Below are 14619 nucleotides of genomic sequence, written 5' to 3' on the forward strand. Positions count from 1 at the left end.
CTTTGAAACTAGAAAATAAGTTATATTCTCTCAAAATACAGGCATAGACTCCTCGTTAGTATAGTGGTTAGTATCCCCGCCTGTCAAAATACAGGCATAGAATACAAATTATGGACATTCTCATTCCAAAAGGGAGAAAATGGAAGGAAGGAGTCAACAGCCCTGTTTGGGGCTTTTAAAATCTAACTGGGCAAACTCCATTAGGTTTCAAGGCATGGTAGTAATCCTCTGTGGTTTTAGGCTCTGCCATCTGAGCCCAAGGCACCTCCCTTGAAGTCATACTTCCTTTTTCTTGAAGAGTAGCATTTGTTTAAAGCTTAGTAGTTTTATCAGCCTGCTTTCTGGCTATAGAGTTTGGGAAATCCAATATCCTTCTTTAATCTTGTCCTCTCTCTGTCCCTTTCAGTCCAATTTGGCATTGTTTCTGCATGTAGAACATTCTCAAAAACTTTGTATTACATATATGTCATGGGGGTTCATGCCATTAGCCAAGAGGGTCCTCTCCCAAGATCTTTCCTGTATAATATCTCTAGTCTTAGATTCTGCTGATATGGTTGAGGGAATCCACGAGTCACAAGCCTATTCTCTTTAAAGAGCCCACTGTGTAAATGAATACACTGATCTTTTGATCTTTCTGAAGCACTAGCAAAAGGTTGTCCAGCCATACCCTTGGCCTTTTTTCCAGAGCATGCATTCCTAACAGTAAATCTCCTAATTTTATCATCTTTTCCAATCCGAGAATTTCATCAAGTCCTAGTTCCTTTTTGCTTAAATGCTCTTCCTTCAATTTATCTCTTCCCTCTTGCATTTTACTATAAGCAGCCAGAAAAAGCCAGGTCATGATTTCAACACTCTGCTAGAAAATCTCCTCAGCTAAATATCCAAGTTCATAATTTGTAGTTGTGTTTTCCACATAATAGGACACAATTCAGCTAACAATCTCCTGCTGTGACTATATGACAAGGATCCTTTTCCTCCAGTTTGCAAGAACATGTTCCTCATTTCTTTCTGAGCACTTACCAGCCATGCCTTTAGCATCCCAACAGTTTAAGGCAATATAGACTTTTCTACCATGTGACTCAAAATTCTTCCAGCCTCTATCCATTACCTGATTCCAAAGCCACTTCCGCATTTTTATATATTTGTTACAGCATCACCCCATTTCTCAGTACCAAAATCTGTATTACTTTCCCATTCCTGCTGTTAACAAATTACCACAAACTTAGTGGCTTAAAACAACACATATTCATTCTCTTACAGCTCTGGAGGTCAGAAGCCCAACATGAGTCTTACAAGAATAAAAACAAAACCAAGGTATTAACAGGGCCGATTTCTTCTGAAAGTTCCAGGAGATAATCTGTTCCTTTTCAATTCTAACTACTAGAGGCTGTGGGCATTCCTTAAAAATCTTTGGCTCATAGCTGCATCACTCCAATCTCTTGTTCTGTTGTCACATGTCCTACCTTCTATACTATGAACTCCTTCTGCTTTCCTTGTATAAGGACACTTGTGATTATATTTAGGGTCCATCTGGAAAACCCAGGATAATCCTCCTCATCTCACGCTCCTTAAACTAATCATACCTGCAAAATCTCTTCTGCTATATAAGGTAATATTCACAGGTTCCAGGAATTAGGACTTAGATACCTTTGGGGGCCACTATTCAGTCTTCCAAAAGGGTAGTTTAGAAAATTTTGCAGATCCTTTCTTTGTTTTTTCAGTTAACAGCATAGTAATTTCTTTAATGTAAAATCTGTAACAAATTGTATAAATCTGTAATTTGTAGTAATTTGCTTAATGTGTCGATCACAAAGTTTCATAAATTAAATAAAAATTGCATACTAATTAAAATATGTTTTAGATTAAATGGAATTTTAAAATTTTGTCAACCAATTCATTACATGACAAAGTATAAAAAGACCTAAAAACAAGTTCCTTGGCTATTACTTTACCTAAAATTAGCATGTATTCAAAACAGAAATATAGGTCTCAAGAAAGGGGAGAACATGTTAGTTAAGCATGCACTTGGAATGAAGATACAATATTGTTTGCTAACTGTTATGCCCTAGGTACCAGACTTCATAAACACATTTAAAATTATCAAGCCTGCTCAGGATATATTGGGTTAGAAACTTAGGTTCCAAAGACTCCAAATTCCTTTTCAGATCCAGTTGAATAAAGCAGTTACAAAACCAAGAAAAAATAAAAAGGAAAGAAATCAGCCTGTATTGAATAATTCTTTGATTATTATAATGATTATTAAGGCCAATTTCCTTACCTAGGCTGGAATAAATGTGGCTGAGAATACGGGCTGGTTGTACTCTGATAGGGTATACTTCAGCAATGGTCTCTACATCAATTCCCTTGTCCTTCAAAATGGCCTTGATTTCTTCTGTCTCAGCTAGAATGGAAACTAAGAAAGAAAGAAAGATGAGGTCAATAGAAACTTTTATTTTAATAGGAACCTAAAAATCTCTCAAGCCACATAATTTCTTCTGAAGGGAAGAGAAGAAAATGGGAGGAAATCAATAGTTATTGAGGAACTTTTATGAAACACATACCATGCTAGGTACCTAACACTGTTACCTAAATGAAAAAGCTAAAAGGATCTCTTGACTAGAGAATTAGGTTCTGCTTTTTTGGCTAAGTACCTATGTGCTCCTAGAGATTGCCACACTCTATGTCTGAGATTCCATGTGTAAGTAGGAAAAAAAAATCCAATGTGAGGTGTGTTATAGCTTTGGTAATAGTTGCTTCTCCAAGGCTCTTTCTTATCCTTACCCTTAAGACCAGACAGATTTTGAGGGTAATAATAAGAACTACTATATAGCTAGAGAATGGTAGAAGACAAGGTAAACTCGGAATATAGAACTGGGGTACCATAGATAAAATTGTGTGTGGTTCTTTTGGGAGTTGGGGGACAGGGATACCACTTCTCTAGATTCTGAGCCTGCCAAACCTGGACAACTCCCTTTTCAAAAAATTTTTTAACACTTTATTTATTTTTGAGAGACATAGAGAGACACAGCATGAGCAGGGGAAAGGCAGAGAGAGAGGGAGACACAGAATCCGAAGCAGGCTCCAGGCTCTGAGCTGTCAGCACAGAGCCTGATGCAGGACTCGAACTCACAAACTGCGGGGTTCATGACCTGAGCTGAAGTCGGACACTCAACCAACTGAGCCACCCAGGCGCCCCTCCCTTTTCTTCCTTTTATATTTATGTCTGTGAAGTGGTTATCATACTCACTAAGCAAGAGTCCAGGCCAGTTCCCTGACTCTTTTGTTTACTCTCCCTCTAGAGGACAGATACCTGGTTGAGGGCTAATAATCCAAGTGGGGCCTCAGCTAGTTTGACACTAAGCACCAGGGGCAAACATGCACCTTCTTGTTCCTCCAGTGGTGGTAGATGTGTTGAATTGGATAATGGGAAAATTAAGGTACCATTTGGTTCATTCAAGTTGACTAGCATTTTCTATGTTGAGCATCGGGGGCAAAAACCTAGTTAACAGAGTGCCACTTTCTTTATCTTTGCCATTATCTTTTGTGTGTATCTTTCTATCTTGGGGGCCTCATGGCATTGTGTTACTGTGGTCTGGGTCAGGAAATGCAGGATACGGTGATCATAGGTTTCCCTGGACATAACACAATCTTGATTACTTAGAACTAAAAACACAAAAATGACAAAGATTCTCCAGGGAAAATGTACAAAGGAAGAATGATAATGCAGCTAAGGAAAGTCCAGAAAAACACATGTGGTTACCCATTCATTTATTAACAAACATTTATTAAGCACCTAAGTGGATGAGGTACTATGCTAGGCATTAGGGATAAAGAGATGGATAAATTAGTCTCTCTCTTAAAGGAGCTTACAGTGTAATGGAATTACACATAAACTGATTATAAACTAAGCTGCTAGGTAAATAAAGATATGCACAAAACATTATAAACCACCCAAATGCAACACCTATCATGTCTGGGACTGGTAGGGAGTGGTTTCAGAAAAGGCTTTCTGGAAGAGTTGATATCTAAGCTGAATTTGAAAGAATGAATGTTAGCCAGGAGAAAGAAAGGAATAGGAATGGGGAAATCCATTTTAGGTAGAAGGTACACAATGGTCATAAAACATGGAAATGAAAAAAGAATGTGTATGTGTTGGGGAGGGGGAAACTACATACACTTCAATGTTGCTGTAGCATAAAATACCTTGCATGGTGGTAAAAAAAAAAAAAAGAATCTGGAAAGGCAGACAGAGGCTAGATTTTTATGGAGGGTATATGTGCCACTTTAAAGATTTTGTATTTTATCCTTGGGTAATGATTTCCAAACTTCATTCTACTAAGCTTCAGGGACCTGCAGAGGGCAATGCAATTGGTAGCGGGAGTAGAGAGGACTGAAAGAGAGGCAACTGAGCAACACTCTGGGGTACTAGGAATAGTTTCAACCCCAACAGATGAGCTCTTTTTTTACTTTACGTTTTATAAAAACATTTAGAAAATGCCACCAATGTGCTAGGCACTGCCAAATGCTAGGGGTACAGAGATAGGCATGATCCCTGGAGAAAATGACATTGACATTGAGTTCTGCTAGAAGGCTTAATGGAAATTAATCTGGCAAAGGTGAAGGTAAAAGTATGAGAAGTTGTTCCAGACAGAAGAAAAAGCAGAAACAAAGGCTCAAAGGCAGCACAGAACAAGGCAGATATAGGAATTATATAATGCTCTTACCGCAGGAGCATGAAGTGTGAAGGAGCCATGTAAAAAATGACAATGGAGACAGGGTCAGGCACCAGATCCTAAAGGACCTTATAAGCCATATGAAGGAGGTTGGCAACAGAAACCCCTGTAGAGTTGTAATCAGGAAAATAATATGTCCATATCTGTACCTTAAAAAGCATATTAATGTTGATGATTAAAGAATAAGCTGATAGACTGTAGTGGGCCTAGACTGAAGACTTAAAAATCCATTGCAGTAATGCAAGTGAGAGATGTTGATTACCTAGATTAGGATCATGACATCGGCACTGAAGAGGACTAGATGGATTTCAGAGTCATTTAGAAGGTAAAGAAATCAGGATTTGTTAAGTGATTGAATATAGGAGGTGTGAGAGGGGGAGATATTGAGAATGATTCCCCAGGACTTTATATGTGGAACTGAGAATGGTGTGTGCCTTTAATGACACAGGCATATAGGGAGAAAAGCAGGCATGGGTGATATAGTAGTAGGAGGGTGCAGCTGAATAATTTTAGACATGTCAGGTTTTTCTTTTTTTTTAATTTTTTAATGTTCATTTATTTTTGAGAGAGAGACACACACAGAGTGTGAGTGGGGGAGGGGCAGAGAGAGACAGGGAGACATAGAATCCGAAGAAGGCTCCAGGCTCTGAGCTGGCATGATGTGGGGCTTGAACTCACGAGCTGTGAGATCATGACCTGAGCTGAAGTTGGATGCTTAACTGACTGAGCCACCCAGACACCCCAAGACATGTTGAGTTTTTCTAAGTTTATTTATTTATTTTGAGAGAGAGAGAGAGAAAGCGAGAGAGCAAGCATGAGCAGGGGAGGGGCAGAGAGAGAATTCCAAGCAGGCTCCATGCTCAGCCCCAATGCGGGGCTCTACCTCATGACTGTGAGATCATGACCTGAGCTAATTTAAAGAATTGGGTAAGAAATGGGCAGATAAAAAAGCCTGGGGTGGGAATGAGGAGTTCTTGTCTCAAGGCTTGAATTTTCTCTATGATATAGGAAGTGAAGTCATCTTCTGAGAGGGAAGAAGTGAGGAGGTAGGGAAAGGGAGAAGGTCTGGAATAGGAGCCTAACAGACCAGAACAAATATTCTGAGTAAGAAGGTCTATGGATACAAGTCCTAGGAATACCAACAATTAAGGGTCAAAGAGAAGAGGAAGCCCAGAATGAGGCAGAAAAATGCAAAATTCAGGTTGAAGAAGATCCAAGAGATGGTATCACAGAAGGCATGTGAGTTAAGAGTTTCTGGAAAGATAAACAACAAATGAAACAGAAAGATCTACTATGGTGTGGATTGAAAAATATCTACTGAGTTTTTCAATAAATTAAGCAAAAGCATTTTCAGAGGAGTAATAAGCCACACTGGAAAGGACTGCAGAATGCATGGAATATAAAGAAGCAGAAATTCGGATGAGAAAGGAAAGATAGGATTACTAGAGGGTGACAGGTATGTAAATGAACTAAAAAACAGAGCCAAAAGAGAGGAAGAGTTTGAAGATTAGAGGAAAGAGTAGGTTTCTAGGAAGGCTGGGGATGAGGATAGGATCAAGCATTAGAAGGAGGAGTTGGTCTTAAAGAGGAGAAGAAACACCTTTTTTGAGACTGGAGAAAAGGGGACAAGGATAAGTGAAGATATAAGTAAGATTGTGGTGGAGGGTTGGGAAATAGACAGTGATCATAATATTAACATTAGCTAGATTAAGATATCTAACCTTGGTAGCAGGCCAAGAAAAAGGACAAAAACAAGGGATGGGCTTGAAAATAGAAGGTTTCGAATAGTGGCTGAAAAGAATGAAAATGCTGAGTAACAGTAAGAACAAGGACTAACAGGAGGCACTGTGGGCCTAGCTAGGTTGGAGACTTCAGAATTACAGTGCTACCATCTGCTGATTTGTGTGATTTCTTTCTTGTGTGATTACTAAGCAGAATTTAGTAGACCAGGTATAGGATCAGAAAATGCAGAATGGAAGAGGCTGAGAAGATGACAGACTAGGGGGACCTAAAGATTGTCTCATCCCACAGATACAACTAGATAACACTCACATCAGTGTAAATAACCCAGAAAACAATTTGAAAACTGGCAGAACAAACTCTACAACTTAAGGTAGAGAAGAGGCCACAATGAAGAAGGTAGAAAGGGCAAAGATGACATTTGGGAGCAAAATGGACTGTGGCCATCTGTAGCGGGGAGGGAGCCGGTGGCACAGAGAAGAGCAAAAAACAGACTATTACACCGAGGAGCCCAAATGGGGAGGAAAAATCCCCATAACACTTGGCTTTGAAAGCAAGAGGGGATGAGTTTTGTGAATTCCTACAACCAGCAGGACTTAAAGCCTGGAATTTTAAAAATTAGCAGTTTCAGCTCTGGGAGAACCCAGAGGGCATTAGGAAGTGGAATCCCTGCCCTTTAAGAGACCAGAGACCACGACAAACAACCAGCAGGATACAGTGTGGAAGCAGCAGTATGAAACACACTGGGGACAAATGAGAGGGAGAGTTATTTACTCATCTCAGAGCATGTCCCTGAGTGATCACAGTGAGACCCTTCCAGGAATAAAGGAGCTGGAAGGTACCATTTCTGTCCCTCACCACTCAGCATAAATACATGGCCACTGGCAGCAACCAGCAGTGTTGAAACTTGCTACTTAACTTGCTTACACCAAATCCTGCCATTCCCACATTTGGGTGGATCTGCCCTTCCCAGTCATGCTTGCCTCAGTCATGGCGTTGCAGGTCCCCTCCCCCAGAACACAGGTGGAAACCCCACCAACACCTTATCTCCCAATCCACATGTTCTATGGGACTAAAGTTCCAGTGCCAGTGTCAGGTCTCATTTTGCACGCTGACAGGTACATACCTTGTTAAAATATGCTCCACCCAGCCAGGGACCAAACACTGACAACAATAGGCAAAGAGAGTCCCTGCAGACAACTTGACTAAAGGAAAAAGAGGCCAGGACTGAAGAGTAGGGCATACACAGCCCACATAAGAAATCCTTCCTGAAGTTCCAGGTCCTGGGGAATGGGACACCACACAGCAAGACACTATGGGACCTCTTCTTCATAAGGCTATTATCATTAGGAACAACAGAAGTAAGTGACTTTCCTCTCACAGAAAAGACACAGAGACTTAGACAAAATGAGGAGACAGAGGAATATGTTACAAAAGAAATAAAAGGACCAAATCACAGCAAGAGACTTAAGTAAAACAAATGTAAGTAGAATTCCTGATAGAGAATTTGAAGTAATGGTCTTTTAAAGATACTTGTTGAATTTGAGAAAAGAGTGGAAGCCATCAGGGAGACCTTTAACAAAGAGATAAAAAAAGAACCAATCAAAGATGAAGAAGACAATAACTGAAATTAAAAATACACTTGATGGGGGGCGCCTGGGTGGCTCAGTCGGTTAAGCGTCCGACTTCAGCTCAGGTCACAATCTTGCGGTCCGTGAGTTCGAGCCCCGCGTCAGGCTCTGGGCTGATGGCTCAGAGCCTGGAGCCTGCTTCCGATTCTGTGTCTCCCTCTCTCTCTGCCCCTCCCCCATTCATGCTCTGTCTCTCTCTGTCTCAAAAATAAATAAACGTTAAAAAAAAATTAAAAAAAATACACTTGATGGAATAAATAGGAGGCTAGAGGAAGTAGAAAAACAAATTACTGACCTGAAAGAGTAATGGAAAATAATTAAGCTGAAAAAAATGAGAGGAAAAAAATATTATGCAAACTGAGAATAGCCTTAGGGAACCCAGGGACTCCATCAAGGTAATAACATTCACATTATAGAGATCCCAGAAGAAGAAGAGAGAGAATAGAAGATAGAAAATTTATTTGAAGAAATAATAGCTGAAAATTTCCCTAATATGGAGAAGGAAACATATCCACATCCAGGAGACAAAGAAATCCCCATAAAAAATCAACCCTAGGAGATCCACACTCAGTAAGTAGTGTGGCATAGTAATTAAAGTGGCAAAATTAGTGATGAATAATTTTAAAAGCAGCACGAGAGAAGACAATTATATGCGAGGGAAACTCCATAAGGCTATCAGTAGATTTTTCAGCAGATCTTTGCAGACCAGAAGGGAGTGGCATGATATATTCAAAATGCTAAAAGGGAAAAATCTTCAGCCAAGAATACTCTATCAAGCAAGGCTATCAATCAGAATAGAAGGAGAGATAAAGAGTTCCTCAGATAAAAACTAAAGGAGTTCATGACCACTAAACTAGCTCTACAAGAAAGTAGTGGAAAGACCATAAGTAAGAGTATGAAAAGTAGTAAGATAATTATTTTACTTACAAAAGCAGTAAAAATAAGTATTTCTGTAAAACTCAGTCAACAGATTCATAAAATAAAAGGATGTAGACTATGACACCATGTACCTAAAGTGTTGGGGGGTGGTTAATAAAGAATGGGTTTCAAGGAAACAGTGGCTATAAGTGACACACTGTACCAAATGGATTTAACAGATATTTTCAGAAAATTTCATCCCCAAACAGGAGAATACACATTCTTCTCAAGTGCACATGGAACATTCTCCATTATAGATCACAATTAGGCCACAAGTCTCAACAAATTTAAAAAGGTCAAAGTCAAACCTTGCATCTTTTCTGACCACAACGCTATGAAACTAGAAATAAACCACAAGAAAAAAATCTGGAAAGACCATAAATACTTGGAGGTTAAACAACATAAACAATGAATGGGTTCACCAGAAAATAAAAGAATAAATAAAAAAGTACATAAAACAAATGAAATGAAAACACAATGGTCCAAAATTTTTGGGATGCTGCAAAAGTGGTTCTAAGAGGGAAATTTACAGCAATACAAGCCTATCTCAGGAAGTAAGAAAAATCTCAAATAAAAACCTAACTTTATACTTAAAGAAGGTAGAAAAAGAAGGAAAAACAAAACCCAAAACCAGCAGAAGGAATGAAATAATAAATAAATAATAAAGATTAGAGCAGAAATAAATGATATAGAAACTAAAAAAAACAATGGTACAGATCAATGAAACCAAGAGGTAGTTCTTTGCAAAGATCAACAAAATTGATAAACCTCTAACCAGAATTAATACCTATTCTTCTCAAATTATTCCAAAACTTAGAAGAGGAAGAAAACTTCCAAATTCATTCTATAAGGCCAGTTATCACCATGATACCAAAACCAGATGAAAATACCACAAAAAAAGAGAACTACAGGCCAATCTCTCAAAGATATACATGCAAAAATCTTCAACAAAATACTATCAAACCAAATACAACAGTACATTAAAAAAAAAAAACATTCACCATGATCAACTGGGATTTATTCCTGGGATGCAATGGTAGTTCAGTATTTGCAAATCAATCAGTGTAATACATCACATCAATAAGAGAAAGGATAAGAACCATATGACCATTTCAACAGATGCAGAAAAAGCATCTGACAAAGTACAACATCCGTTCATAAAACCCTCGACACAGTAGGTTTAGAGGGAACATTACCTGAACATAATAAAGGCCTTATATGAAAGACTCACAGCTAACATCATCCTTCATAGGGAAAAACTCAAGAGATTTCCTTCTAAGGTCAGGAACAAGACAAGGCCTTCTAAGGTCAGGAAAAAGACAAGGATATCTACTCTCCCCACTTTTATTCAACATAGTGCTGGAAGTCCTAGCCATAGCAAACAGACAACAAAAAGAAAAAGCATTAAAATTGGTAAGGAAGAAGTAAAATTTGCAAGAAGTAAAAGAAGCACATTTGCTATTTGCAGATGACATAATAATTTATATATATAAAAAAAGACTCCACCAAAATATCAGGAACAAGACAAAGATGTCCACTCCCACTACTTTTATTTAACACAGTACTGGAAGTCCTAGCCATAGCAATCATTTTTTTTTCACTATCAAACAATATAGACTTTATTTTTTTCCTCCAAGATTTTATTTAAATTCAAGTTAGTTAACATATAATGTGGTATTGGTTTCAGGAGTAGAATTTAGTGATTCATCACTTACATATAATACCCAGTGCTCATCACAACAAGCACCCTCCTTAATACCCACTACCCATTTTAGCCCATTCCACCACCCTCAGTTTGTTCTCTATAGTTAAGAGTCTCTTATGGTTTGCCTCCCTCTCTGTTTTTATCTTATTTTATTTTTCCTTCCCTTCGCCTATGTTCACCTGTTTTGTTTCTTGAATTCCACACATGAGTGAAATCGCTTAATATAATACACTTTAGTTCCATCTACATTGTTGTAAATGGCAAGGTTTCATTCAGTTTAATGGCTGAGTAATGTTCCACTGTATATATGCCACGTCTTCTTTATCCATTCAGCAGTTGATGGACAGGTGCCTAGCCATAGCAATCAGACAACAAAAAGAAATAAAAGGCATCCAAATTGATAAGAAAGAAATATAATTTTTACTATTTGCAGATGACATGATACTCTATATAGAAAACCCTAAAAATTCCACCAAAAAACTACTAGAAATGATAAATGAATTCAGTCAATTTGCAGGACACAAAAATCAATGTACAGAAATCTGTTGCATTCCTATACACTAATAATGAAGCTACAGAAAGAGAAATTAAGAAAACAGTCCCTTTTACAATTGCACCGAAACCAATAAAATATCCAGAAACAAACTTAACCAAAGAGGTGAAAGACCTGTACTCTGAAAACTATAAAACACTAATGAAAGAAATACAAGACAATGCAAAGAAATGGAAAGACCTTCCATGCTCGTGGGTTAGAAGAACAAATATTGTTAAAATGTCTATCCAAAACAATCTACAGATTTAATGCAATTCCTATCAAAATACCAATGACATTTTTCACAGAACAAGAATAAGCAATCCTAAAATGTGTATGGAACCACAAAAGACCCTAAATAGGCAAATCAAAAAGGGAAAAGGAAAACAAAATGGGAGGTATCACAATTCCAGACTCCAAGTGATATTACAAAGTTGTAGCAATCAAAACAGTATGGTACTGACATGATGCTAAGTGAAATAAGCCATACAGAGAAAGACAGATACCATATGGTTTCACTCTTATGTGGATCCTGAGAAACTTAACAGGAACCCATGGGGGAGGGGAAGGAAAAAAAAAAAGAGAGGTTAGAGTGGGAGAGAGCCAAAGCATAAGAGACTGTTAAAAACTGAGAACAAACTGAGGGTTGATGGGGGGTGAGAGGGAGGGGAGGGTGGGTGATGGGTATTGAGGAGGGCACCTTTTGGGATGAGCACTGGGTGTTGTATGGAAACCAATTTGTCAATAAATTTCATATATATAAAAAAATAAAATAAATAAAATAAAAATCTGTTGCAACAGAAAAAAATAGACATACAGGTCAAGAAAACAGAACAGAAAACTCAGAAATAAACTCAATTATATGGTCAATCAATCTTTAAGGAAGGAGGAAAGAAAATCCAATGGGTAAAAAACAGTCTCTTCAATAAATGGTGCTGGGAAAGGTGGATAACTACATGCAAAAAATTAAACTGGATCACTTTCTTACACTATACACAAAAAATAAACTCAAAATGCATTAAAGACCTAAATGTGAGACTTGAAAACATAAAAATCCTAGTAGAGAGTATAGGCAATAATTTCTCTGACATTGGCCATAGGAACTTTACTCTAGATATGTCTCCCAAGGCAAGGGAAATAAAAGCAAAAATAAACTGTTGGGACTACATCAAAATAAAAAGCATTTGCATGGCAAAGGAAATATCAATAAAACTAAAAGGGAACCCACTCAATGGGAGAAGATATTTGCAAATGACATATCTGATAAAGGATTAGTATCAAAAATATATAAAGAACTGATACAATTCAACACCCCAAAAACAAATAAGCCAATTAAAAAAATGGGCAGAACACATGAACAGATATTTCTCCAAAGAAGATATACAGATGGCCAACAGACACATGACAAGATGCTCAACATCATTCATCATCAGGGAAATCCAAATCAAAATTACAATTAGCTATCACCTCACACCTAATGAATGGCTAAAATCAAAAACTTAAGAAACAAGTGTTGTTGAGGATGTGAAGAAAAAGCAACCATCTTTCACTGTTGGTGGGAATGCAAACTGGTGCACCACTGTGGGAAACAGTATGGAGGTTCCTCAAAAAGTTAAAAATAAGACTACCCTTTGACCCAGCAATTGCACTACTAGGTATTTACTGAAAGGATACAAAAATACTGGTTTGAAGGAACACATGCACCCCAATGTTTACAGTAGAGCTATCAACAATAGGCAAATTATAGAAGCAGCCCAAAGGTCCACTGGCAGATGAATGGATAAAGAAGAGGTGGGGTACATATATAATGGAATATTGTCCAGCCATAAAAATGGATGAAGTCTTGCCGTTTGCAACAATATGGATGGAGTTAGGGAGTATAATGCTAAGTGAAATAAATAAGTCAGAGAGAGACAAATACCATATGATTTCACTCATATGTGAAATTTAAAAAATAAAACAAGAAGCAAAGGAAAAAAGAGAGTGAGGGACAAAACAAGAAACAGCCTCTTAACTATAGAGAATAATTTGATGGTTACCAGAGGAGTGGTGTGTGAGGGGATGGTTACCAGAGGGATTGGTAAAATAGGTGATAGGGATTAAAGAATACTTATCATAAAGAGCAATGAGTAATGTATATAATCGTTAAATCACTATATTGTACATCTGATCCTAATATAACATTGAAGGTCAATTATACTGGAATTAAAATAAAGAGCCTAATAGAAAAAGAAAATGCAGACGGTAAGACTGATGTGGCGTTATGATTTTTCTGGTGGGTATAGTAGAATTGTAGTGTACTGGTGATTAAGATATTTAAATGATCAACAAATAGGTAGGGAAGAACAGACTAGGAGAAATTAGAGACAAATGTCATAGGAAGAAAAAAACACTGAAATAATATGTAGCTATGACCATAAACTGGATGTTTTTGAAACGGAAGATATATGATGTGGGATAGTTCTAAAGTTTGGTCCTCAAAATGAGTGGGTAACATAGAGGTGGAGGGAAAGGTCCCTAGGGTTATGGATATCCAAAAATTTTGAGGCTAAAATGTTAGATGGCATTCACTGTGATGCTGAAATCTAGCACTATGGCAGGATCTGGGGAAGAAGAGGAAGGCTATAAGCTAAGGGAATGAATTAGAGAAGCAGGGGATCAACAGAACCAGATGGCATAAGCCTCAAAGGAGAACAGAGTTTCTCATGGGAAGGGAAGAGTAAACTATACAGTATTATTTCCCATATAGCACCAACCCGAAAGTCAAGTGACTGGAGACATTTCATAGGAGCTTAGTACCACACTGGATTGTGTTGTTAGAGAGTCAAAAACCACCTGGAGCTTTCTAACCTTAGAAACTAGAATGATAGTGAGGTCATTAAAAGAGATAAGGATGTGGAAAGATCTGATGTTCATGGGACAGGTGAAAGAACGGTGAAAGAATGCAGACAAAAGAGGTCAGTTTTACATTAGAAGTATAAGTGGTAAAGATGTTTTATAGATATTGGGGCTAGAATTCTGAAAATGTTTACAGAGCTTAGCCCAGTGTTTTGCATAGAGTAGATACTTCAAAATTTAAGTTGATTGTTAGGAATAAAAATAAAAAGGTTTCCAGTATTCTCCAAAGAGGGAATAGTTGGAGCCATAGAAGCAAACTTATTATGAAGGGGGCAGCACTAACAAACTAATACAGAGTGTAAATACAGAAAGACAATAGTATAAAACTAAGTACACAACCATTAAAAGGGTATGAGAATGGGAATGCAAGCTGGTGCAGCCACTCTGGAAAACAGTATGGAGGTTCCTCAAAAAACTAAAAATAGAAATACCCTATGACCCAGCAATTGCACTACTAGGTAT

The 14619-nt window shown here is 37.9% G+C and overlaps 1 protein-coding gene across 6 annotated transcripts in view; it reads right to left on the reverse strand.

The window, feature by feature from the left end:
- PHKA1 (phosphorylase kinase regulatory subunit alpha 1) overlaps positions 1 to 14619 on the reverse strand; it is a 180907-nt gene that overhangs the window by 104750 nt on the left and 61538 nt on the right. For all 6 annotated transcript variants that reach the window (XM_030305102.1, XM_030305106.1, XM_030305105.1 and 3 more), the window contains one exon: positions 2279 to 2413. In XM_030305102.1, the coding sequence (XP_030160962.1) occupies positions 2279 to 2413 (135 nt within the window). The remainder of the gene's footprint in view (positions 1 to 2278; positions 2414 to 14619) is intronic.

Source organism: Lynx canadensis, chromosome X (genome assembly GCF_007474595.2).
Source record: "Lynx canadensis isolate LIC74 chromosome X, mLynCan4.pri.v2, whole genome shotgun sequence".
NCBI lineage: Eukaryota > Metazoa > Chordata > Mammalia > Carnivora > Felidae > Lynx > Lynx canadensis.